At 40.1% G+C, this 24,894-nt stretch overlaps 1 protein-coding gene across 1 annotated transcript in view; it reads left to right on the plus strand.

The window, feature by feature from the left end:
* The window catches only part of FRAS1 (Fraser extracellular matrix complex subunit 1), a 425,706-nt gene that overhangs the window by 183,484 nt on the left and 217,328 nt on the right, over nt 1-24,894 (plus strand). The window contains exons 8-14 of the mRNA XM_049632097.1: nt 1,521-1,622; nt 1,863-2,054; nt 6,739-6,828; nt 8,682-8,717; nt 10,334-10,481; nt 11,956-12,099; nt 13,422-13,556. Of these exons, the coding sequence (XP_049488054.1) occupies nt 1,521-1,622; nt 1,863-2,054; nt 6,739-6,828; nt 8,682-8,717; nt 10,334-10,481; nt 11,956-12,099; nt 13,422-13,556 (847 nt within the window). The remainder of the gene's footprint in view (nt 1-1,520; nt 1,623-1,862; nt 2,055-6,738; nt 6,829-8,681; nt 8,718-10,333; nt 10,482-11,955; nt 12,100-13,421; nt 13,557-24,894) is intronic.

Raw genomic sequence — 24,894 nt, forward strand, 5'->3', positions numbered from 1 at the left:
TCTGCCTGCCTTACACTGTGGGGAAGCATGGGGGTGGTAGGGGAGAGTGGCAAGAGAGGTGAGAAGCTAGGGGTGGTGGAAACTGCACACTTGAAAGTACTATTGGAATAATCTAGATAATTGTGCCTAACACATAATAGGTGCCAAATAAAAATGAGTTCAGCAAATTAAATGAGTGAGTGGATGTTCTATCTTAGGAGTGCCCTACTGAGCCAAAAGAAGGTTACATTATTCAAAAGCAAAGAACCTATAAAAAATAAAACCGACTACTTATTTGTTTGTCAGCCACCCTATGGAAGACTAAGTACAAATTGGAATTATGACTCTCAGTACAGAATCTGGAACTGAATATTAGGGAATGAGTGTCACAAATTCTTGATGGGTCACTTGAAGTCTGAATGAACATAACTAATTGGGAAACGATTTTTGTATGTACTAGATCTGTGTTGTCCAATATAATAGCCACATATGTGCCAGATTAATTTCTCCTGGAAGAGATGGCCTTTATATCTATTGTGATGTTTTTGGTTGCAAGTAACAGAAATACTCCTCTAAAAGTGGCTAAAATGAAAACATGAAATATCTCATATAACAAGAAATGTAGAGATAGGGCAGTTGTAGGGTTGATCAATTCAGGTCTCAGTGATGTCTTCAAGGATCTAAGCTCTTTAAAAAAATGTTTATTTATTTTTCAGAAAGAGGGAGAGGGAGTGTGAGCAGAGGAGGCACAGAGAGAGAGGGTGAGAGAGGATCCCAAGCAGGCTCCATGCTGAAAGCAGAGAGCCTGATGCGGGGCTCAAACTCACAAACTGAGAGATTGTGACCTGAGTTGAAGTCAGACGCCTAACTGACTGAGCCATCCAGTTACCCCTAAGCTCTTTTCTGATCTGTCCACCCTACTATCCATTGCATGTTGTCATTTGCTTTCTGTCTTGTCCCTTCATGTCCCCAGATGGCTTCCTCAAGTCTAGGCAGCTCATCCACACACAATCATTACTAAAGGCTGGTGAGGAAAAGGGATGGCTTTTCTTCTTTTATGGGAGAGGAGTCTTTGGCTTCCAGTGCTATAGCAAACTTCTTCAGAGTTCTCCTCAGTTAGGATTGGGAAATGCCCTTGCTCTAACTACAAGGGAAGCTGGGAAAGTGACTATGTGGCAGTAGGCACTGGGTCTCCTGGCAAAGAAGAGGAGCTAAAGAATGACAACTGATTAGGCAGCAAACAGGGTCTTCTTACGAATCTTGATGCTCCAGAGACTCTTTGGGCCTGGGCCTGGCATAGAGTAGGCCCTCAACACATCTGTGGAATGCATGTAGTTGAATAAAAATGAATGTAAAGTTCCCTTTGGACATTTGTTGACTTTTTTCTTAGAGGCTGTTGCTGCCTAAATGACATCATTCTCAGAAGTACATTCAATGTGACTCAATTAAAAATGGTAATAAAAATTGTGTGTCTTATGTTCCTGTATTTCTATTTGATATATGTGACATTTGATTTTCCACTTTGTCCTTTCTCTCCTCAGCATGGTGACCAGTGGAACGAAAACGCCTGTACCACATGTATATGTGACCAGGGTGAGGTCAGGTGCCACAAACAGGCCTGCCCCCCACTAAGATGTGACAAGGTATTTGATGGAGTGTAGCTTGATTTATAAAAATTTATTCTGGGGCATTTAGGAAATGCATTTCTTAGTCCAGTGTGTCTTTTGAGGGAATCGAAAGTTTTATTATGCCTAGAAATATTAGATAAAGATATAAAAGATCTGCTTCCTAGAAAGGAGGGCTGAGGCAGAGAGGAACTTGCCTCAGCTGGGTTAGGTCGGGTGGAGAACATTGCCCTTTATCTGCCATCTTTGTTTCTTCAGGGTCAGAGAAGGGCTCAGCGCCACGGGGAATGCTGTGAGGAATGCGTGTCTCCTGCGGGAAGCTGCTCACACAATGGGATTGTGCGGTACCAGGATGAAATGTGGAAGGGCTCTGCCTGCGAGTTCTGCATGTGTGACCATGGCCAAGTGACCTGCCAGACTGGAGAGTGTGCCAAAGTGGAGTGTGCCCGGGTAAGAAGCAAAGGCATTTCCACTTGGACTGTAACAATTCTCTACAAAGGGATAGCTGGTGCCTCACCTGTTCCTTACTTTTTGGCAGCAAAGGCGACAGCCAGGTTGACCACTCACATTTCACAGAGTCTTCTAGCACAAAGATTCTGTGGTGTAAAATAAATGTCACTATTTGTTCAGACTGGCTTGGAACAGCCCCCTGGAGTTTTTAGTTCTCAATGCATCTGGTCAGATTGGAAGCCCTGAGCCGGAGACGTGAAAGGGAAGGACATGATATGGGACATTAGCCTATCAGTCAGCGCAGCTGGACCTCATGGCTGGGGGCCTGCCCAGCTTGCTATGTTTGTAAAACAGAGGTCTGCAGGTGCTCCCATGGCCCAGCTTCTGTTGCAGGCCCCACTGACAGCATTTAGCAGAAAGGAGAGCCAGCCCCTACGGGCTGCTTCTGTGGATCAGGAAAGAAAATGAAATGTTTTTGTTTTTGTTTTAAAGAGAGGGAGGGGAACCTCGTAAATAATTAACTCAGTTGACCTCTGTTGACTTTTGCTGTCTGCAGAATTTCTAGAAGCTTCTAACAAAGCAGGCTCTGTTTGGACTATAGATGTATATTGTAGGGAAATTGCTTTTTTTTTTTTTTTTCCTCTTTGAACTCAATTTTGACCCATTGCAAAACAAATTGCTTTTAAAGTTGTGTCTTTCTCCCTCACCGCTCCCATCCGCCCCACCAATTTCCCGCAGGGTTGTGAACTTGAGTACATGAGGGAAACTCAGAAGATCTGAAGCACTGGACGTCTGTGAAGGCATTTTTCTTTCTAGTTCTTCTCCCCCACATCTCAGCTCCTCTTAGCACTGAGCCTGAGGAGGAACAACCTTTCAAACAGGGCTGTCAATGACAGGGTGATTTTTCATCTTGCCTCTTACTTCTAAGTCTTGGCAGAGCTGAAACATATTTAGGTAAAGAGGGTCTTGCTTTTGCAGATTTATTTCCCCCCACACGCCTTTTCATTTCCTTTCCTTCTTGATGTCAGGGGAGTCAGAATGGTTGGATGAAGATGAGAAAAATCCTACTCAGGGCCCTTTTCTTTCTCCCTCTGTCTCAGGCTGAGGCTGGGCTTCCTGGCCTTGGCAGTTTCCCTGAGGATGCAGGGTTATTTTCTAAGGTTTCAATTTGCCTAATAATACCCCAGGGTTTATGGAAAATGTGGGAGAGGTGATTCTGGTGGGGTGGGTTCCGTAGCCACCTATTTCCAGTGAAGTCTGAACAAAGAGTCTCAATCACAGAAAATAATTTGACCCACTGTCTCCAATGCTAATGCATTTCCAAGTGCCTGCTATCCTCCACGACACCTATCTGTGGCCCCCGTATGCCAGGTCATCTTTGCTGTTCTTAGAAAAAATGGGGAGCGACCACTGAGGTAAGTGCAGAGGGCCTCAACTGCCCTCCAGTCACCCCACAGCACCATCTCATGTCCTCCCAGTTCTCTCACCCCCAGCTCCTCATTTATGAACTGAGGAGTTCCAATGCCTTTATCCCATTTCTCCAGGTCTTTAGTTAACTAAACTAGTGTCTTCCAGGTGTCCTCTGTGTTTCCAAATGTGGTTTAAGGCACTGGGTTCTAAACTGGAACCAGAATGAAATTTTAACCAAAATTGAACCTTACCAGAAATATCCCTTAGCCTTCATTCTGTGCCATGCTTCTGCAAATAGCACTGGTTAATGACCTTGTGAATGCCTGGAGTACAAACTTCCTAACTTCTGCTTAGCTTGGAGATAAAAAGAGGAATAAGACACATTCTAATCTCAAGAGTTTCCAGGCTTTGGGGGAAGTCAGATACATAAACAGAAATCAATATGCAGTAGCACCAATGATTATGGAAGTATGAATTAAATGCATTAGGAGCATCTGAAGAAAACGACTATCTGCCAGGGGAGTGTGAAAGTAGGCTATTGGTATTTTTATTCAGTTCTACCCCACTTTTAGCCTTATCTAGAATACCAAGGTCATTTGGTTTCTAATCCTAGATACCAAGGATAGATTAAATCTAAGTGTATGTACATCCACAAAGATGCAAAAAAATAAACTTCTAGAAGAAGAGACAGAATTGTGCACCTTCACCACTGTAAGAATTATCGCATTGGTTATCAACAGCAGTGTTCTGAGTAGCATGGAAATCAGCACACAGTTTTTCTTTTTTAAAAAAGGAAAGAATCATATGACGTTTGTTTCTGATGTATCCAACCAAATCCCTAGACACCAAAACACAAATAAAATCAATAGTAAAATAGCATAGTATGATGATTCTCATTTTTTCTACATTTTGGGGTATTTTTAAGCATGAATTCAAGAAGTCAAATTACTTTGTTTTTTAAAGGACTTAGCATTCACATATGAGGCATAAAATGATGGTAGTGTGGGGAGGTGGGATTGAAGCTTCTAGCAAAATGCACAGAAGAGGGTAGGCATACCATAAGTATGAGGTACCTTTCCGTTCTCCAGTGGAGGAAAATTCCCTTAAAAGAGTGTTTCCTTTTCCAATGGGCAAACGAGTGGAATCACACAGTCTTGCATCTGGTGGATGGATGTTGGTGTGATTCGGTGGGGAGGGCTTAGCAGATTCCATCTGACCTATGCAGCAGAATCCTCTTAAAAAGAAAAGAATTAGTTTTATTCCGCAAAGCAATTTTTCTCAAAGCAAAAGTCAAATGCTAATTGGAGCCAGCTCCTCACCGCAGTGAACTGACGCAGTTTGGGGCATCCAGGCTTCTTCTATAAATAGCACATCTATTTAGAACTCCCTACCTCACCAAAACTGAATCCTTGTTCCCCAGCAGCAAGGCTTGCTGTTATTTACAGTAGTGTTTGAAGACTCAAAACTGCTACCTTCCTTGCCCTACTGGGATGATGCCGGCTCCATTTTCAGTTTTCTCTGTATGTATGGAGTGGGCACTCAAGAATTGCTCACGTGTTTTGTCTTCAATAGAAGTACACATATTCTGTCTTGCTTTAAAATGTTGTTTTAAGCATCTTAGATTACATGCATATAAACCCTTTTATATGCTTTGACAGCAAATTTCACTGTTTCTGGGTTAGTCTTGTGCTACCAGCTGATTTGTCACATTTCTGCAAAACCATTTATATGTAAATACGCCTGCCCGCTATAGCATCCACTGCTCTCCCTTGGCCTCTGATGGGCATTACATTTTGATGGACACTGATCTGTCTATACAACTCCTTTCTTTTTGAAATCAGTTTTGAGGCACTATAAAAAGTTACAATCATTCATGTATTTTTGTATTTCTTTTAAAAGTGTGTATTTTCCTTCATTAAAATAATACATATTCATTTCACAAATTGACAACTCAAGAAAAGTAGAAAAGAGACTTTAAAATCCATCAATAATGCTGCATTTCAAAGACAACCACTGCTTTTATTTTATGTATTTTGTAGCGCAAAGTGTTTTTAAACATGAAATATCATTGTGATTATTCTGTTTGCTCTACGTTATTCAATTTTTACATAACATGGTTTCTGCACTTTAAATGTAATGTAGATCCCAAATTAAATAATGTCTTGATTTAAAGAAACATCACCATTCTTTAGACAGTATATATATCTTTAGAAAGTGGAAAGCGCTTTAAAGAATACTCGTTAGCCTATAGATATTAGATGTTAGTATATGCATATGAAAAGTTATAAACAAAAATCATGTCTTTAACAGCAGATTCCCTGGAAGGTAGATGGCAGTGGAATTGTACTTTCTAGGTTATAGAATTTATAATTGTTTAATTTTTTAGTAAGCATTTATTATTTTATAATAAAAATAAAAATTATGAAATTATTAATATTGGGAAATTAAAATAGTAAGACTTTGAAAGTTAAACATCTACCTTCTTTGTGTGACCTTTTTTCCTTCCTCTTATAATTAATTAAAAAAATAGTGATTATGTGGATAACAGTTTCAGAACACTGAATAAAAATTAGTTTTCTACTGTTTAATTTATTCCTGAGACTGCATCTGTGCATACAGGGATGTATCTGATTTCGTATTCAAGAAAAAGTGTTGGTTTGATTTGAGCACTGTTAATGAAACCAAATCACAAGTTCAAACCTTGTATGTTTAAGATAGCCTGATCCTTTCCTGAAATTCATAACTTTCCAATACTACCACAATTAATCTTGGCCATTCTTTTTTTTTAATGTTTATTTATTTTGAGATTGAGAGAGAGAGAGAGAGAGAGAGAGAGCATGAGTGGGAGAGGGGTGGAGAGAAAGGGAGAGAGAGAGAATCCCAAGCACAGAGTCTGATGCAGAGCTCCATCTCACCAATTGTGAGATCATGACTTGAGCCAAAATTAAGAGTTGGATGCCTAACCAACTAAACCACTCAGACGTCGCAATCTTGGCCATTCTTATTCATGGGAGCTCCTGGTCATGGGTGGGAAATGATGGAAGGATCTGTACACATGCATTCCAGAACTGGAATACAAAAGCACTTGGAGGGGTGAGGTGCATTGCCTAGATTTTCCATAGGAAGACAACAGGGGGAGATGGAGTAAGCAATGGGCCAAAACAAAGGATCTGCTAAGGTTTTTCATTCCAGTCAGGGAATCCAGCTGTTGTGCAATTTAGCACTGCTACCTAGAGATGGTAATTTGATATGTGCCTCTGCAATCCTTCTACAGGGTGAAGAATTAATTCACTTAGATGGAAAATGCTGCCCTGAATGCATTTCAAGGAATGGTTATTGTGTTTATGAAGAAAATGTAGAATTTGTGAGTATCAGACTAATAACTGAAGACTATTAAAAATTAATAATTCAAAATTAGTTTGATGAGGGGGCATTACCTTCTCATATCTTTTGCCCATTCATTGTTCATCAAATGTGTACACCTACTCTGTGCTAGGTCCTAGAGACACAGAATCAAACAGCTCGAAGAGTCACTGCTCTTGCTGCGGGGAGCTCATGCTCTAGTGTAGGCACACAAAGGACAGACAAAAACCTGCCAGTAGCTGAGAGGAGGGAGGTGCATAAGGTTAGTGTATGATCGGAGAAGTCTCTCATGTGGAGAAATTTGAGCAAAACCTAAGGGGAGTGAGGGAGCAAGCCATGTGGCTACCTGGGGAGAGAAAATGTGCTAGGAAGAGTCAGCAAATGAAGACGACTGAAGCAGAAGTGTGCTTGGTGTGTTCAAGAAACAGCAAGAAAGTGACTATGGCTAGAACCAAGAGAATGGGGGAGAAAGGATTTGGTGCCGGAGTCCACTAGGTAGCCTGGATGCCATGGTAAACGTGTGTTTTACTGTGACACAGACAAGAGCTGTAGGAGCTTTGAGCAGCCATGCTGTGATCTGGCTTACTTGTGAAAGGGTTACTTTGGCTGCTTTGTGAGCAAGTGACGGAAGGGGGTGAAGCTGGCAGTAGGTGATCTGGTTGGAAGGTTTTTCCAATAGTCCAGGAGTGGTGATGGTGTTTTGGTCTCAGAAGGAAGGCTCTAGATTTATTTTGCAGGTAGAATGGAAAGGATTTTGATGAATTGGTTGGGGGACAAAATTCCATTTGCTAAGGTTTTATTTCTAAGTCTGTACTTTTAAGAATTATATACCCAAAGAAAAAAAATATTTGTCTTAATCTCTTCAAGTTTGCTCTATTTGTATAGCCTAGATCTTCCACATGGGATTTTGTAGTGTTGATAAATTGTGTTCTAAAAAATAGGCCAGTTGATCATAAAGACAACTGCTTTATTGACCAATCAGAATAAAATGATAAGAATTGGGATTAAGTACTTTGATTCCTACCTACTTTTTCTTCGTGATTTGGGAAAATTGCATCTGTCAACCTGTGTATGCTGGAGAGAATACTGTGTGAGGTTAACAGTTTGGGCTCTAAATTCAAATATCTACTTTGCCACATACTAGCTGACTATAACTTTAGACAAGTTACTTAATCCTCATTTGTGAAGAAGGGATAACAATAGTACTTACCTCATGGGGCTATTGAGATAATACCTATGAAACACTTGGAACAGATGCTGGCACGTTAAAAAAAAAACAAAAACAAAAACAAAAAGCTAAAGAAATGGCATCATTGTTATGCTGTTGGCATTGTTTGTTTCATAGTGGTATTCAATAATTTAGTTCTTGTTTCTTAAGAAGTTAGGAGATTAAAGGCTGCCTATAAATGAAGAATTTCTATTTTCTCAACCATAGTATCAATTTTCCTACCCATTTTTGGAGGTAAATTAAGCCCGGCAGAGTTAAAGAAAAGCAAGTTGCTTTAAATGAGTCGAAATCCCCAGAGTATTGTGGTACCATACAAGATTCAAGAGTTTGCCCCCACAGGCTTAGATTTCTTGACTGTGAAGTCCTTCATGTTGAAGGGAATGGAAGCCATGTGCTCAAGCACAAAAGGAGAATCAGAATTCACAAATATTTCTGAAGCATGTTGTCTTCACCTCATATTGTATGCTTTTCTTGTTTTTGATATATATAGATTTTTTCTATTCATAATAAATGAATGATGTTGCATGATACTTGGGCAAAATGGATAACTCTTAAATGAGAAAATAAATAGATCAGTTTAATGGTGTTTTTAGTGGTATAATAAATACATTTCTCTTTGTCCCTAGATCCCCTCAAATGCAAGTGAAGTTAAACGTATTCCAGTAAGTATAGATTTTTAACTTGTACATAGATATTGGTAGCATTGTTTTAAGCAATGATCTGCATAAACTGTCCTGGGAAACCTTACTGCCATAGTATTTTTTAATAGTCATGTTTGTTGGCACCATGGTCCCAGATTAAGAATCTTAATGATAACTAACACTTTGATTCATTGAACTTTGCTTCTTTATTTACCTTATTTTTTCCCCAATTGATAATACTTCTCTAACTACAAGCTCCTACACATATTTTTCCCTTTCTTGTGATGATTTCCTCTTTCTGATTTTTTCTGGCCTAGAAAATTCAGTTTAACCATCCATGCAATTTCATGTTCTTCAAAGCATGGAGAGCTTTTGGGGTTTGGGAGTGTTAGTTCCACAAAACAAAACTGATTGTTCATTCTTTTAAGGTTGTTTACAGGAAAACATTGTATGGTTCCTTTTTAAGGTAAAGTGCAAGCACATTTATTCACACAAGCAAGCTTAAAATTTTGAAGGCTATAGAATAAGGGGGCCAGGAATCCAGTCTGCCTTGAAATGGAAGAAAAGCACTTCTGCCTTCTCAAGATAATATTCCTGATTTTTCTAACATTGTCATTCATTTTTGCTAACTATAGCCACATTAATTGTTTGGAGTGTTCAACATCAATTGGTTTAATAAATATTTTATCAAATATTTATATTATAATATGCTCTTCTATTCTCTCCTGTTTTACCTCCTTCATCACCCCAAAACATTCTGGTAGGAACCCTTGTCTCTTTCCTATCTTCAGGGTGAGTAGGATAGTGAGCAAAAAAGGAATTGTTCTTTATAATTCACTTTGAATTCTCCATCAAAATATTAATGTTCATTACCATAATTTGCTTGACCAAAAAGAATATTTTAGTGTGAGAAAGCCCATGGCACATCTACGGCCCACTAAAAATGGTCATACAAGAGCTGTAATTTTAAGAATATAATGACTCTACTGTTACTCTTACTGGAGTAACTGTAAGAAAACTCAGGGCTTTAACCAGCTTCCCACTGTTATTATAAAGATTGCATGGAATGTACCCGCTAATCATAGGTACATAGTAATCCCCTCTCGTGTTTTTTGGTGAGATAGGCTAAGAAACAAGTGTTATATGCTGCTTACTTATGAGCCCCAGAATGTGTTCTCAGTTTATTTTTCTGCCTGGGTTCTACATTTAAATAAATCAATTATAAACAAAGAAGGAGTAATATTATCCTTTTTAATTTAAAACTCTTTGGGGCACGTGGGTGGCTCAGTCGGTTGAGCGTCTGACTTCAGCTCAGGTCATGATCTCGCAGTTTGTGGGTTCATGCCGTGTCGGGCGCTGTGCTGACAGCGCAGAGCCTGGAGCCTGCTTCAGATTCTGTCTCCCTCTCTCTCTGCCCCTCCCCCACTCATGCTCTTTCTCTCTGTCAAAAATAAATAAAAATTAAAAAAAAAAAACCAAACAACTCTTCAATGACTGTCCTATTTCAGAGTTAGATTTGCATGGTACTGAACAGGACTTTCATTTTGTCCCTTATGGGAACTTTAAGTTCTCCACCAGCAAACTGTCTTCTGAATCTTTGCAATTCTGATAACATCATTCTTTACTGTTTCATGTAGGAAGGGGAGAAGTGGGAGGATGGCCCTTGCAAAGTGTGTGAGTGCTGGGGCTCTCAGGTAACTTGCTATGAGCCCTCTTGTCCACCATGTCCAGTGGCCACACTAGCCCAAGTGGTGAAGGGACAGTGCTGTCCAGATTGCACATCAGGTGGGTCCATGTCTGATTTATGTCTACTGAGATATTTTCACTGTCAAAAAGTTCAGAGATCTTCTTTCTCCCTGCTTCGTGGTTTTTTTTTTGTTTTGTTTTTTGTTTTTTGTTTTTTTTTAAGTCACCTACTAGGTTGGTTTGTTGGTTGATTGGTTTCTTGCTAATTTTTCTAACAAATGATATTGCTTAATCTCTGCCCATGTATTTACCAAACTCAACAGATTACGGGTAGGTGATCTTGGGCGAGTCATTGGCCCTCTTTAGATCTTAATTTCTTGTTAATAAAATGTGCCTCATCTACCTTGCAAAATTATTATGGATATCAAATAACCTAAAGTTTAGAAACTTTTAAAAGCAAATATATATGTTAGGACTGTTCCATTGTTAAAGATATAAGGGCAATTGCTGAAAGTTTGTTACAGGTGTCCTTTTTTTTTCTTTTTCTTAAGGTGAGCTGTTAAACAGATGGTTCCTTAGGAGTTCTCAAATGGGTTTTTGAGGTTTAAAGACTCATTAATTTCTTCCAAAAGAAAATTTTATCTACTTGTTCTGCAACTCTGCTTTCAAATCACCTGGGGTTGAATTAGTTCCAGTTAATAATTGTTGGCAAGCATTGGAGTTGCTCTGGCTGTGCAGTAATTTGCCTGTAAGCTTAGTCTCTCTTGGAGAAGTGGCATTTTCTTCCATTCATATTTCATAATTAATTGTTTTCTTCTGTGGGTTGCAATTTTTCATATTGGCAGTTGCTTTTGTTGCACTCAACTTATTTTGGCTAATCACAGTGTTTCTGTGAAGAGTTTATCATGGGAAAAGCAAAGCAACTTTATGGTTTAATTACGTTACCTTCACCAAAGTGGCTCCCTGGGCTTTCCTAAACAAATATTTAGCATATTATAATGTACTATACTTTGAATATCAGGTCCCTGACAACTTTAAAACCTGAAAGAAGTCCTTTGCTGACAATTGCCATTGAATTCGATGATAATCCCAATTGTTTTGAATGCGATTTGAATTTTAGAGAAAAAGAATAAAGCTGGCTGTATTTTTTAAACAACTTTTTAAAAATTGTGTTTTGTTTTAACTTTCTATACATGCCAAAGCTTAAAAACATCTAAGAAAACATAAACTATTGAATTCATTTAAATCATATATTATGGAGCTGATGATTCCTGTTTGTAGAGGCATTCCAGCAGGTAGAAGCATTAATAGGGCTGTCCTGTAACATTTTTAGTGTCTTCAATGTGGAGCTACCAGAGACAGTAATAGTGTTTCAGACAAGGAGAGATTCTTTGAAATCTTGCATTGAAATCATTTTTGCTATCTCGGGGTCTTTTTCATACCTAAGTTCCAGAGTTTTCTGTTCTTCTTCTTCGCTATAGCCCCATATACTCTGTAGATTCTTTTTTGGAAGAATGTAAGAGAAATGATATGGTCTTTGTCAAATTCTCCTCTTCTTTGTCCTTGATTGTAGTTCATTGCCACCCAGACTGCTTGACCTGCTCTCAGTCTCCAGAGCACTGTGACCTCTGCCAGGACCCCACAAAGTTGCTGCGGAATGGACAGTGTGTGCACAGCTGTGGTCTGGGATTTTACCAGGCTGGTGCTCTCTGTTTAGGTATGGCTCTGGGCAGATAGCCGAGAGGTGGACTGAGGCTCACTGTTGTCAAGGAGGGGTGATGCACTCAAGAAATGCATAACTTCCAAAAACCCTTCGAAGGTAGTAATGTCATCCATAGGTTACTTGGCATCTCTACCTGCACGTGTCTTTCTTCTGACATTTCACAGGTGTTTTCATGCTTACTGGGGGATAGATGATGTGGAGGTCTGATGTTACTAGGTGGTTGTTATTGGATTTTTCATTTTTTGAAGACTTTCAAAGATAGTAATATCGCCAGAATCTTTCGTGTCATTTATTACGATACTCAGTTAATCCAAGATTGAAGTTTGGAATTGACATAGACATTCAAAATCACTTACTAGAACTTTCTCATTTTGCAAATGGGGAACTTGTGGGCCAGAGAAATTAACTGGCTTGTTCAACATCAAACAGATAATCAGTAATAGAGTTTATCTCCTGTGGGTTATCAAGGAGATCCAAAATGGGTTCATGTGAATTTTCAGAGTTCTTATGCAACTGAGAAGGAGATCTTACCTGGCAGAATTTTGGCTTGTTTGAGGCCAAATCATAGTTACTTTTTTCCCTATCTCTAACTCATAGAGCTAAAGTTTAATATATACTCCATTTAAGAGTATATAGGTTTATACCCTGGGTGTGAGATTCAACCTCTCTGTGCCTCAGTATTCTTACCTATAAAGTGGGGTAGTACTAGCTAGCACCTTCCTCAGAAGTTTTTTGTGAGAATTAAGTGTTAAGTGTTAATATACATGAAGTGCCTAGAATAGTTTCTAGGATATTTTCAAGCCTCAAGAAAGGTAATTATTTACTTCCCCCTACTTTCTTTCCTGACTCCTAATCTTTAGACTTTTTGAAAGTCATTTATACCTCTGCCATGGGTTGTGGAAGGAGAGACAAGGGATATTCTTGTGAAATGGTTGAGTGAGAAAGGTATTGGGGGTTATTGGATAAGAAGAGCACAGACTCAGGAGCCAAACTTCCTGACTTCAAATGCCAGCTTCATGTCACCTTGGGCAAGTTACTTAACCTCTAGTAGCTTGTTCCTCACGTGAAAAATTGGGGTTAACCACCCTATAGGGTTGTTGTAAAGATTAAATGCACCCATACATATAAAGCACTTTGTGAATTGCCTGGCGTGAAGTGTGTGTTACACAACTGAAGACTGTAGAGTAATTTTCCTGCCTTTCTTGTTCTCAGTACAGAGCCTCAGGATTGGGCTATGTAAGAATTGGCACAGGGGTGGTGTCTTTGAGCTAATCAGGGCTTCCCTTTTTCTTTCTCCCACCCCTGTCTGGAGCCAGCCTGCCAGCCTCAGTGCTCCACGTGTACCAGTGGGCTGGAATGTTCGTCCTGCCAGCCTCCTCTGCTGATGCAGCATGGCCAGTGTGTGCCCACCTGTGGGGACGGCTTCTACCAAGATCGCCACTCCTGCTCAGGTAATCACTGGCTGGGCCACCAAGAAAGCCACCCCCACCCCCAAGTGATCCGGGGCCACAGGGAGCTGTGAGCAGCTTTTCAAGTATGAGAAGAAACTCTGAGAGAGACTCCTGATGGGCCCAGAACAGTGGATGAGAGATGACACGTGTTGTTTTTATAACATTATTAGTGCTTTGGTGATGTGTGCATGTGGTGAGATTTCTCTAAGTCCTTCTGCACACACCTTGGGGCACTGGAACAGTTCTTTATTCAGTTCAGGGTTGTCATTATGTTGTAAGTGTGATTCCTTCATAGTGTAAATACACAGGGCTTAAATGAAAATGAAGAGAGAAATATATCTATATATTTTCAAAACTTTATTTCTACCTGAAGAGAGAGGGAGAAACAGAAATAAGAAAGTGACGTCATAAGTAACAAACATGGACATGCAAAATAGATGATGGCATTTCCATTTACTCTTACTTTAGTGTCTGCATGCTTTAGTAGCTTTATGTGTCTAAAGAGCTAGTTGATATTCTTAATATTATAATAGTCTCTGGAGGTTGGAGTGGTCTTAGTGTAATTTAATTTGTTGCTTATACTGGACGATGTTTTTAATAGTGATTATAATCATGAGTATAAGTAAAGAAGTAAATGTTTAAAGAATTTTGTTAAATGTAGGAATAAGAAACAAATAAATGCAGGAATGGGAAAAGGGGTAATGGTAGAAGCAAAGACAAAGGGCAGGGTCCTAGCTGGTCTGCAGGAGGAGACACAATCAGATGTGCTCAGAACCCAAGGCAGGGTGTGCAGTGGTGGGCAAACCTGAACAGGCAGACAGGCCAGAGGGAGAAGCTTGGGTGTCCTACCAGGGAGCTCTGGGAGCTAGGCTCTGCAGCTGAGCAGGAGAGGGGCAGAGATGTGATGAGACTCAAAGGTGGGCTGGTCTTAGGGTCGGCTGATATTCTTCCCTCATTTATGCCCTCGGTTAGATTTTCAGGAAGATCATTTGGAGAGAATATAGTGAAAGAGAGTAAGTGCATGGTATTCACCAGCTGTGTGGGCTGAATGAGCTCTATGGCATGGGAAGATGCTCTGTGGAAAGTCTGATGGCCTCCTTCATTCCAGGTTGAGGGCAGAAGCAGCATCCACGGGATAATAGAAACCATCTTGAAGGGAAACACTGGTACTATTGATGTCATACTGATGTGAGGGTGGTGGGGCTCATCCTGGAGCCAGTCACATTACAAAACAGAAGGCACACTAGCTTCTGAGTCTGGCTTGGGGGCTTTTTGCAACCTGTAAAAATATCTTCTGTATCCCCAACATCAAGGGCTGCACAAAGTGTTCAACGTTTGTTGAACAAGTGTTTGATGAATGAAGACACATATTATCCTTTGGTGATCCTTGAAAGACCAGTGTTTCAATAGGAGCCTCAGCCATAAGAGATAAAAGACCCCTTAATGTTTCTTACTCATCATGTGCTATTTACCTGTTATTTTAGAACAGGCTCAAAGTGGGCACATCCAAATGCCTTTGTAGGTGTGTAATGGTTGGGCAATTTAGGTAAACTGCTGAAATTTCAATTTGATGAAGTTAATGAATGTATTTTCTACTCCTTTCTTCTATCCCATCAAAGAGACCTCCTACTAGCACTCCTGTGACAGATTTGCCTTTAAAAGGGAATTAATTCCCCTTAGATTTTATTCTTCCCTCCATAACACCTCAACCCCCTGCCACACATCCCACATACATATTTACTTTTTTCTTTCTCTTTTTTTGAGGGGCCGTTTTCCTTTCTCCCATGCTCAGTGTTTTAATTGGTGATGTTCATGCTGTTATAGGGCACTTTGAAATGAGTAATGTTTCATTTGATTACTGGTTTACGTAGCTGACTGCTTCCACATTCCATCCACATACCCATACACAAATGCCTCTGGTAGAAAGTTGCTGGGAAAATTTGTTCATGCTCCCTCCAGGGAATTAAACCAATTTGCTTTAGTTCAGCCTGGTTGCATTTTTATGCATAAAATGAGAAGAAAGAGGAGAGCAAGAAGAGAGAGAGAGTGTGTACGTGAGAGTGATCTTAAAAATTAAAGCAAAACTAGTGATCAATTTCCATATACTGTTTCAATGCTGAGATGGCCCAAATAAGCTTTCCAAATAAGCTTTCTCATTATTGGAATTTTTTGCAACATTTGTGCTTGTGCTATTTTTGGTGGCTTCTCATCGTTGACCTTGGAAGTTGGTCAGTCAACCAGTCCTCTTCTAGCATGTGCTAAACTTTTCAAAAAGAAGCCTGCTATTTTATGGTAACAACAGGTTTTTCTGGATTGATTCCTCTTGGCAGGGTCATTTATATTATGACCAGCATAATTTGCCACTTTATTGACCCATCAAAACCAAAAGAGAGTGAACACTGTGCTGAGGAAACTAATTACCAGCAATTACCTGATTAATATTCATGCTCACTCTGTTGAATATAAGGCAGAGAGAAAAATATGGGGCAGAGCCAAGTGGCACAGAAGCACATAGCTCTCCAACAGAAGAGTAGGAGCAGGTAAACCAGGAGAAAGAGTAGGAGCAGGTAAATCAGGGGAGGGGTGAGAGAAGACACTGAGTCCTGCCAGAGAGTCGCATCCTCAGGGCCCTTGTCATTTCCCCTTTTCCCTTAGGTTTTGTGGTATACACACACACATACACAGGTGCAGATGAATGTGTTCCTATGCGTGCATATATTCATATCATTATTACATTCTCGTGCTTGATTAAACTGAATGCTATTGTAGTTATAGACTACATTAGGTACTCCTATACCAGTCACTGCTTCATTTCTAAATGAAACTCCAAACTGTTGGAGTTTGATCACTTCCCCTTCAGGCTCAGCACCACCCAGTTTTTATGCCAGTCTAAGTTGGAGACAGGCAGTATATACGTTGCCTCTTCTCTGTAGCAGGTAGGGCAAAAGAGTAATCACCCTCTTAGGGACCAGAACACACCTTTAAGACCTGGCTTTCAGGCTTAGACTTTCTTTGCCACCAGTTGGATCTGGTCCAACAGCACTGTTGTCCACTCTGTCCCTGTCCTCTCGACCCTGTGGACATCAAGTTCTAGGACTGGGCTTCTAATTTGCTTCTTTCTACCTTGTCTTGTTATGACCCATTTCCAGGAATTAATAGCCTGTGTCTTAGTCATCCCATCCTGATGGTCAGTTTTGACTCAGATGTGGATGTTCCTTGCTCCTCCCACCCACTGCATGACCTTGCACCTTTCCTGCATGACCCTTTGGGTACCACTTATGGATTTATTGTATTCTCTCTACCAGAGTTGTGGTTCCATTGCTTCATCTTAGAAACCCTGTTATGAAATCTAAATCTGGATCTAGACTCACCTCACTATGCCCTGAAAACATTCTTCCTTACCTGTCTTACCCCTCTTTTCAGTCAACCTCTGTTCTGCCCTGGTGGAACCATTGAACTGTTGCACACACAAATCCTAGGTAAGGGAACCCATAAGAAAAAAAAAGTTAAAAACAATCAAACTAACACACATCATGCAAGATTAATTAAAAATAAGCAGCTCATAAGACTATAACTTTGAGTAAAGAAAGAGTAGAATTCAACCCATTTTTATTCTTTAATGTTTTTTTTGAGAAAGAGAGCGAGAGAGAGCGCGTGAGCAAGAGCATGAGTAGGGGAGGGGCAGAGAGAGAGGGAGACAGAGAATCCTAAGCAGGCTCGTGCTGTCAGTGCAGAGCCCAATATGGGGCTTGAACTCACCAACTGTGAGATCATGACCTGAGCCAAAATCAAGAGTCAAACGCTTAACTGCTGAGCCACCCAGGTGCCCATTTTTATATGTATGTCAGCGTTTGATATGTCCAGTGCAAACCTCCAGTATTCACAAAGACCTGAGGATGGAGCTGTGTGTACCCTGTGGCAAGTGCTACCTTCATTTGCAGACCCAGACATGGGAGGGACTGTGACACAGTGCTTAAGACTGTAGGCTTGGAAGCCAAACTATCGGGACTCCAGTCTTGGCTCTGTCACTACAAACAGTGCATTTTTTAACCCCATGCTTCAGCTGCCTATGGGTAAAGTAGGGACAATAATGTCAGCCATATAGCATGAGTATAAGGATTAAATGAATGAATTCACATATGTCATTTAGGATGGTGCCTGGCACTTAGTAAGCCCTCCATATGAGTTAGAAGACTTATATTTCTGCTTTTCATTGTCCTTCCCTGTTCCATTTCTCTTGCTCCTCCATTCATTCTCCTTTGACCACCATTGGAAGTCCTGAGGATATGAAGTGAAATAAGATGCTGTCATATTTTCCTATTGAGAGCTTGCAATCAAGGCTGGGTTGGCTGCTGCTAACAGAGATGTAAAAGAAAAAATAATCATATAAACATACAAATCTATGCAGTTTATTCTACATCTGATTGCTGTGTAGTCTCAGATTTTTAAACTTAAAGAACCAAGCCATTGACCATTTTACAGGTTTGTATGAGAGAGGATCATTTTGATTCTTAACTCTGCCACTTACTGCTATATGGCTTTGTACAGGTCATTTAACTGCTTGAGCCTCAATTTCCCCAACTGTAAAATGGGGATAATATCATCTACTTTACACTGTTATGATGAACATTAGAAAAGATGTTTGAAAATATAAGTATGTTATGCTTGGCACATTGTATGTGGGCAACAAAAGGCAGCTATTGTCATTGAATCTCTTTGTTTATTTTTCAATTTATGAGAATGAAAACCAAATAGCTTGCATTAAGAAACAAAGAGTTTTGTGCCATTTGTGTCTGATTTAAAATAAAATCCACTTTTCTATGTTATGGAGAAATAACTGTATTCTCACAAGTTAAAATCCTTTTATTTTTTAAAAATGCTCAGATTAAATGTTGAGAGTCTGGAATTTTTTTTCTTAGCCAAAATTATGGTATAATTAGAGGGAAAACTTAGGATAACTAAGCTTGTAAAATTTACATATAGGATGCTGGCCTAGCTGAGTTTTAAAAGCTGTAGTTTGAACAGAGGAACTTCTCAAGTTAATTATTTGTTGGAATTTTGTTTGACCAGAGCAGCCCAACCATTTGTGGAAATGAAGCACTGACCCTTGGAGCCAGGGCCAAAGCAGTGAAGACTTAATGGGTCTTGGCATTATGTTCCAGCATGTGGCTTAGCTCAGCCTAGTTGTACCTGGGGCAGAGCCCTTGGCAAAGGCATTTATGAAACTGCTGTTCTGAAATCCTCAAGAAGACAAGGATTCCCTTACCCCCTTGTTCTGTAGGGATGGTCACTGTGAAGCCATCATCCTCTGTGGCCCCTCCAACACCCCCCTAGAATTGGAGGGTCATCAGTCGCTCTTTCATTACCAGATCACACATTCAGTTTGGGGGCCCAGCACATCCTACCACACTCTGCCTTAGCTCATTCTGTTCTGCTCTTTAAATTGTATGCATTGCTCAAGACTCTTCTGATATTCTATAGCAATTACGGTCTCTCACTTAATTGCTGAGTGTCTTGTAAGGGGGACTTATTGCTTCAAGTGATATTCTTGTCTCTTCCATTCTGTTTGTGCAAGGAATATTTGTTGAGTCTCTTTCATGTACCTGGGAACTGGGATATAGAGTGAATGGGCAGAAAACTGCCCTGGGGTTAAGGAACTTACTTTCTTGCAATGGGAGAAGAGTCAGTAAATAAGTATACAGATAATTTTAGATAGTTACCAGTCGATGAATTCATTACTATCAGTGCTATAAAGGCAGTTTTAAAAAAGGTATATTATAGAAAGTGACTGGCTGTTGAGGCAGGGACTGGTTTTATGCTTCTGAATTCCCCACAGTGCCAAGCGCATATAAGGCCCTCTGGAATAAACCTGTCAGCGTTTCTTGGCTAGGTGTAGCCTGGGGAAAATTCCAGAATCTGTATTTTTCCCACCTCTGTTTGTCTTATCTTTATCTCCCTCCACTTCAACTTAGTGGAGTGCTTTATCGGTGTGGGAAGGGTTACTCTTTAAAAACAAAAAACAAAAAACAAACAAAAAACCCACCTATCATTGGAAATTAAGTAGTATCCACAGAGTGTTTTAAGCCTTTCAGAACAGAGCACAACAGGATTGCCCTCCTAGAATGTATACTTCTTGAGTAAACTAGACCCAGTGAAACAGGTGACAATGGTAGTCCAAGGCCTCTCCCTCTTTGGACATTCATGTAAAGGTTAAGTGGAGAGAAGGAAAAAGCAGCTGGCAGTGTTGTGCCTGCGACCTTTGCTGTAGCAGGAGACTAGCTATGTTTGGCATTTGCCTGTGCTGCTTACAGACCCTGCTGCGTATGCCAAAAGACAAATGACAGACAGAAGTATCACATACCAGCAGAGAAAGCCCGCCACAAATGCAAGGGAGTTTATCTTCCAGACAGAGTCCATTCTTCCTGACAAATCTGAACCCCCAAATATTTTAGCTATGGATTGCAAACTAGTGACAAGACTTCTGGCTTTCTGCCCAGGTCCAAGGGTTCTCAGTTATTTTAACTAGGCTATATGGCATACATGGCATACATTCTTTCTCTCTTTTTCCTATTCCCCACCCCAACTCTCTCCCTGCACAACCTTCCCCTCCCTTTTTAGGCTGCCCACAGAGCAAACAGCACCTCCATGTTATCACTGTTGAGATCTGAGCGGGCTATGCTAGTGCAGCCAGGAAGTCTGAGAATTCTCCCCATCAAAAGCTTGATTTTGGTTGGTGGTCCCTCTGGCTTTTCAATTTCTGTAGATAAATAGAATCAAGGTATCAGTGGAGAAATCAATAGCCATTTAATTAATGGGGGCTGAAAAAAAAAACAACCCAGGGAGTCCTAGCAGCTGTGGGTTGCCAATGGTCACAGTGGATAAGTGGAATCTGAGAGCTCCATTTGGCTCAAGCTGGGCCAAGGTGGTCACTGCATTTGAAAGCTCTTGTGGTGTTCTTGTGTTGTAGATTTAGAAGTACAGGTAGAGGGGCAGGAGATAGAAAAGATAACTTTAAGAACATTTCTTATGAGCTGAATGTCTGCCATTATCCTTGACTTATGTACCAATGCAAAGCTGGCCTGCATGTAAAATCTCTCTTCGTGTGTACCTGACAAAGCCTCTGCCCACTGGGAAGTCAACCCTTTGGTCCAAGTTCTACAGAAGACCTTGCTGAAAATTGAAATATGTTACCCAAGATGAGTAAATCATTCAGCTATATCACAAATGTGGTTAATAGATTAATTAGCTATTTACCCAGCATGTGCCTTAAGGAAAAGGATTACAGGCTTATTTTTTTCCTCCCCTTTCAGTAAATTTTTCCCCTAAATACAAAATGAATTCATGTTTATTACAAAAAATAACTTGATGAAGTCAGTAAAATTCAAGGCACAATAAAAAATCAGCGAAAATCCCTGACTCAAACTGTCCCAAATTACTACTGTCAGTATTTTGGTGAATGTCTTCCCAATTTATGAGTGTGTGTGTGTGTGTGTGTGTGTGTGTGTGTGTCATGTACACAGATATACACACATTTATTTATTTTTCAAAGGTAAAGTCACACTCTATATATAGTTTTATTGCCTGTTTTCCCCATGTTATTTATTATCCTTCTACAAAATCTTTTTAAAGCTGTTTTATAACTTTCCATCTGGGGCTATGCAAGAATTCATTTAGCCAGTCCTCTGTGGTGTGATGTTTGTTCCTAATTTTTCCATTATCATAAATAACCATGATGTAAACATTAAAATAATTTTTTTAATGTTTACTTATTTTTGAGAGAGAGACAGAGCATGAGTGGGGAAGGGACAGAGAGAGAAGGGGACACACAATCTGAAGCAGGCTCCAGGCTCTGAGCTGTCAGCATAGAGCCCGGCGTGGGGCTCAAACTCAGGAACCATGAGATCATGACCTGAGCTGAAGTTGGACGCTTAACCAACCAGGCGCCCCACCATGTAAATAGCTGTTTTTTTTTTTAATATGAAATTTATTGTCAAATTGGTTTCCATGCAACACCCAGTGCTCATCCCAACAGGTGCCCTCCTCAATGCCCATCACCCACTTTCCCCTCCCTCCCACCCCCCATCAACCTTCAGTTTATTCTCAGTTTTTAAGAGTCTCGTATGGTTTGGCTTCCTCCTGATGTAAACAGTTTTAATAGAAAATTGTGGAAAATATATTGGATTAGGCTAAGTTCTTCAATTTCTGGGTCCAAGTTATATATGTACTGTTGAAACCTTTGACACTTTAATATGTGACTGTCTTTTGAAAAAGTTATAACTTGTACTCCTGCTAGACACAAATGAGTGCCTACTTCCTACCACCCTTGTGAGCATTAGGTGTTACGATTCTTCTTGTTTGTCAGGTTGATTGGCACAAAATGGAAGTTTGTTTAATTTCTTTCTTTTACTTATTCTTGGGATTCACATGAAGATGGTTGACTTAATCATACTTATGTGTTCATTTTCATCATTAGCCTGGGCCAGCTATTTCTCTTGCTTATCTATCTATGCCTATCTGTCTGCCCATCCTTTTTGCTCCTGTAACCTATTTCCATTTCTCCTCCCCCCAACCCCCCACTTAAGGAACTATTCTAATGCAATTTAATATGTATTGTGTGTGTGTGTGTGTGCTCTTTTTGTTTTGTATGCACCTATTTTAAATATTCATAAATAGGGGTGCCTGGGTGACTCAGTCAGTTAAGCATCTGACTTCAGCTTAGGTCATGATCTCACAGTTCGTGGGTTTGAGCCCCGCATTGGGCTCTGTGCTGACAGCTCAGAGTCTGGAGCCTGCTTCAGATTCTGTGTATCCCTCTCTCTCTGCCCCTCCCCAACTAGTGCTCTGTCTCTGTCTCTCAAAAAATAAAATAAAAACGTTAAAAAAATAAAAAATAATAATAATAAAGAGAACTCTTTTAAATATTCATAAATATTGGTAAGTAGATATTTCATTCTTTTCCTTTTTTTTTAATTTTAAAGACTTTATTTATTTATTTTTTAGAGCAGTTTTAAGTTCACAGGAAAATAAAAGGGGAGGCACAGAGATTTCCCAGTTACTCCCTGCTCTCACACACACATAGCCTCCCCTGTTATCACCATCCTCCAGCAGACTGGTATATTTGTTACCTTGATGAATCATTCTCCCCACTCCCCCCTTTTTTTTCTTTCTAAGCACTGTTTCTAAGATGTATACAGATCACTGTGTGTACATTTAATTGATTGCATATAGTTGCTGCTCTCTTGTTTACTTTGCATATCTCTGGTTATTTCTGAAGCAAAAGATTTTTTTCATGTATTTGTATTTTTTCTGTTATGAGCTCCCTCAAGTACATAGGACTTTTCGGAATGTACGGAGACCAAATATTCCCATTTCAGGGTATAAGGTTTTTTGTTGGCACAAGGAGGAAGGTTGGGGACAGAGACCCAGCCTGGAGGGGAGAGAAGATTGCAGTAAAAGGATCAAAAATGATGATTACGTCTATGAACTTCCTTTCCTCTTAAATTTGTCTGGCATTTACGCTTCTTAGACAAGTAGCCTTGGCCTCCTGTGGGGCTGTACCAGGGGGTAAGGGGAGTAGTCTGTCCAGCACTTGGACTTCCCCTCAAGCCCTCACCAAGCTATTCCAAAGGGCTTTTGTTAATGTATTGTAGAAATTACAAAGGAATAACTTTAGAGTATTAGTCCTCTGGAAAAGGCTGGAACCCCTTCTTGTAACTGCTGGAATGATCTCTGACAGTTCTGTTCACTTCCTTTCTAAGTGAACCCGCCTTTCCTGTAGTCTTTTCTGTCCTTTCCTCTCCTGTCTCCTGCTGCACTTTCATTTGTTCCCTTTATAATTACTTTGCTTTTGACACCCGTTAAAGCCACAGGTGCTAGGTCTCCCAGGGTATGTTACTCACTGCATCACCTGCCATGTTCTCTGTGTTCTCAAATGTGTCATCTCGCCAGCTCCCTGTGAGTTAGGTGCAACGAAGCTTATTCCCACTTTGCAGATTAGGAAAGCAAGGAATGGGGAAATTGATTGTAAGATACAACAAGAGCTTCCTATTGGAAATTTACCCACTATCTCCTGATAATACTTTAGCACTTGGCAAGTACTTCCCAGTCATTTGTGTGATAAGAATGAAAGCTAGCAGTTGCTACAAAATGGATCGGGGACGAAATGAAGGAATTTGACTTGTGGGTGGCATAGCTGCTTGTGCCTGCCATTTGGGCTGCTTCTGTGTAGTTGTGAGTGAGAACCCCTTTGGTGGTTTGGAGATCTGAACTCAGCCTCAGTGGTAAACCTCAAAGGGTCTGCTGATCAAGTGTGCCAGTTCCCTGGGAATGGCAGAGGAACTTATTCCAAAAGGCCATGGGGAAGGTGAGGGACCAAAGCTCCTTTTCATTCCTGAGGGGCATTTTGAACTGAAGGCTGAGTCCACTCGTGTCTGGATCCACTGCCTGAGGTCTGGGAGAGTTTTCCGGAAGATGAGAAGTGGCCCACAGGAAGTGCTTTTTACGCTTTCCTGGAAAAGGGCTGCGTTGTCTGCTTAGAGAAGCACACGTTAAAATTTCTTTACAGCAATCTTCTATTTCAAAATTACCAAGTCACAAAAAGAAGTTTCTTATTTTTACAGTAGGATTTCAATATAGAATTGCCAAAAGAAAAGTAATTCGTTCCTTTTCATTTTGAAATGAATTGCTCAGCAAGCCAGCACATGTCTTGCTATGCTCCAGAAAAGTCCGGGGCTTTCCTAAATAAATTATCTACTGCATGTGAGTTAAGTAGATGGTTTTCTCTCATTAGCTGCCTTTTTAAATTTATTGCCACATTTTCACAATATCAATTCAAAAACCCTGGGTGATCGGACATGTATCACTAAGAGAAATTATGGTAAAAAGTCAGGGAGTGACCTTCTATTTTTCATAATAACCAAAGTGTAATAAAAGCCACATGTAAAATAAGCCTGGAAGAAGAGATTATCTGCAGTAACATATGTTCAGTGTTAGGAATTAGAAATCAATTGCAAAACACAGTAGGAGTATGTCATTTTAAGGAATGATAGCTGAAAAAAAAAAAGAAAAGAAAGAAAAGAAAAAGAAAAAGAAAAAAAAGAAAGAAAAAGAAAAAGGAAATGACAGCTCATTATAGTCCTGTATTGAAGAAATAAAAATCCCTTCTGCTGTCTTGACTGACCATGGAACATGCCTTTTGTTTGCTATGGAAAAAGAGATGGCCTGGCTTCATATTTGGTACTCTGTATAGATGTGGCATAAATAGTTGTCATCATAAGTAGATCTGTAACCCAATATTTATTAGGTAGATTTACAGCCTCAAGATTATCTACCTTCAGTT

Source organism: Panthera uncia, chromosome B1 (assembly GCF_023721935.1).
Source record: "Panthera uncia isolate 11264 chromosome B1, Puncia_PCG_1.0, whole genome shotgun sequence".
In the NCBI taxonomy this organism is placed as follows: Eukaryota; Metazoa; Chordata; class Mammalia; order Carnivora; family Felidae; genus Panthera; species Panthera uncia.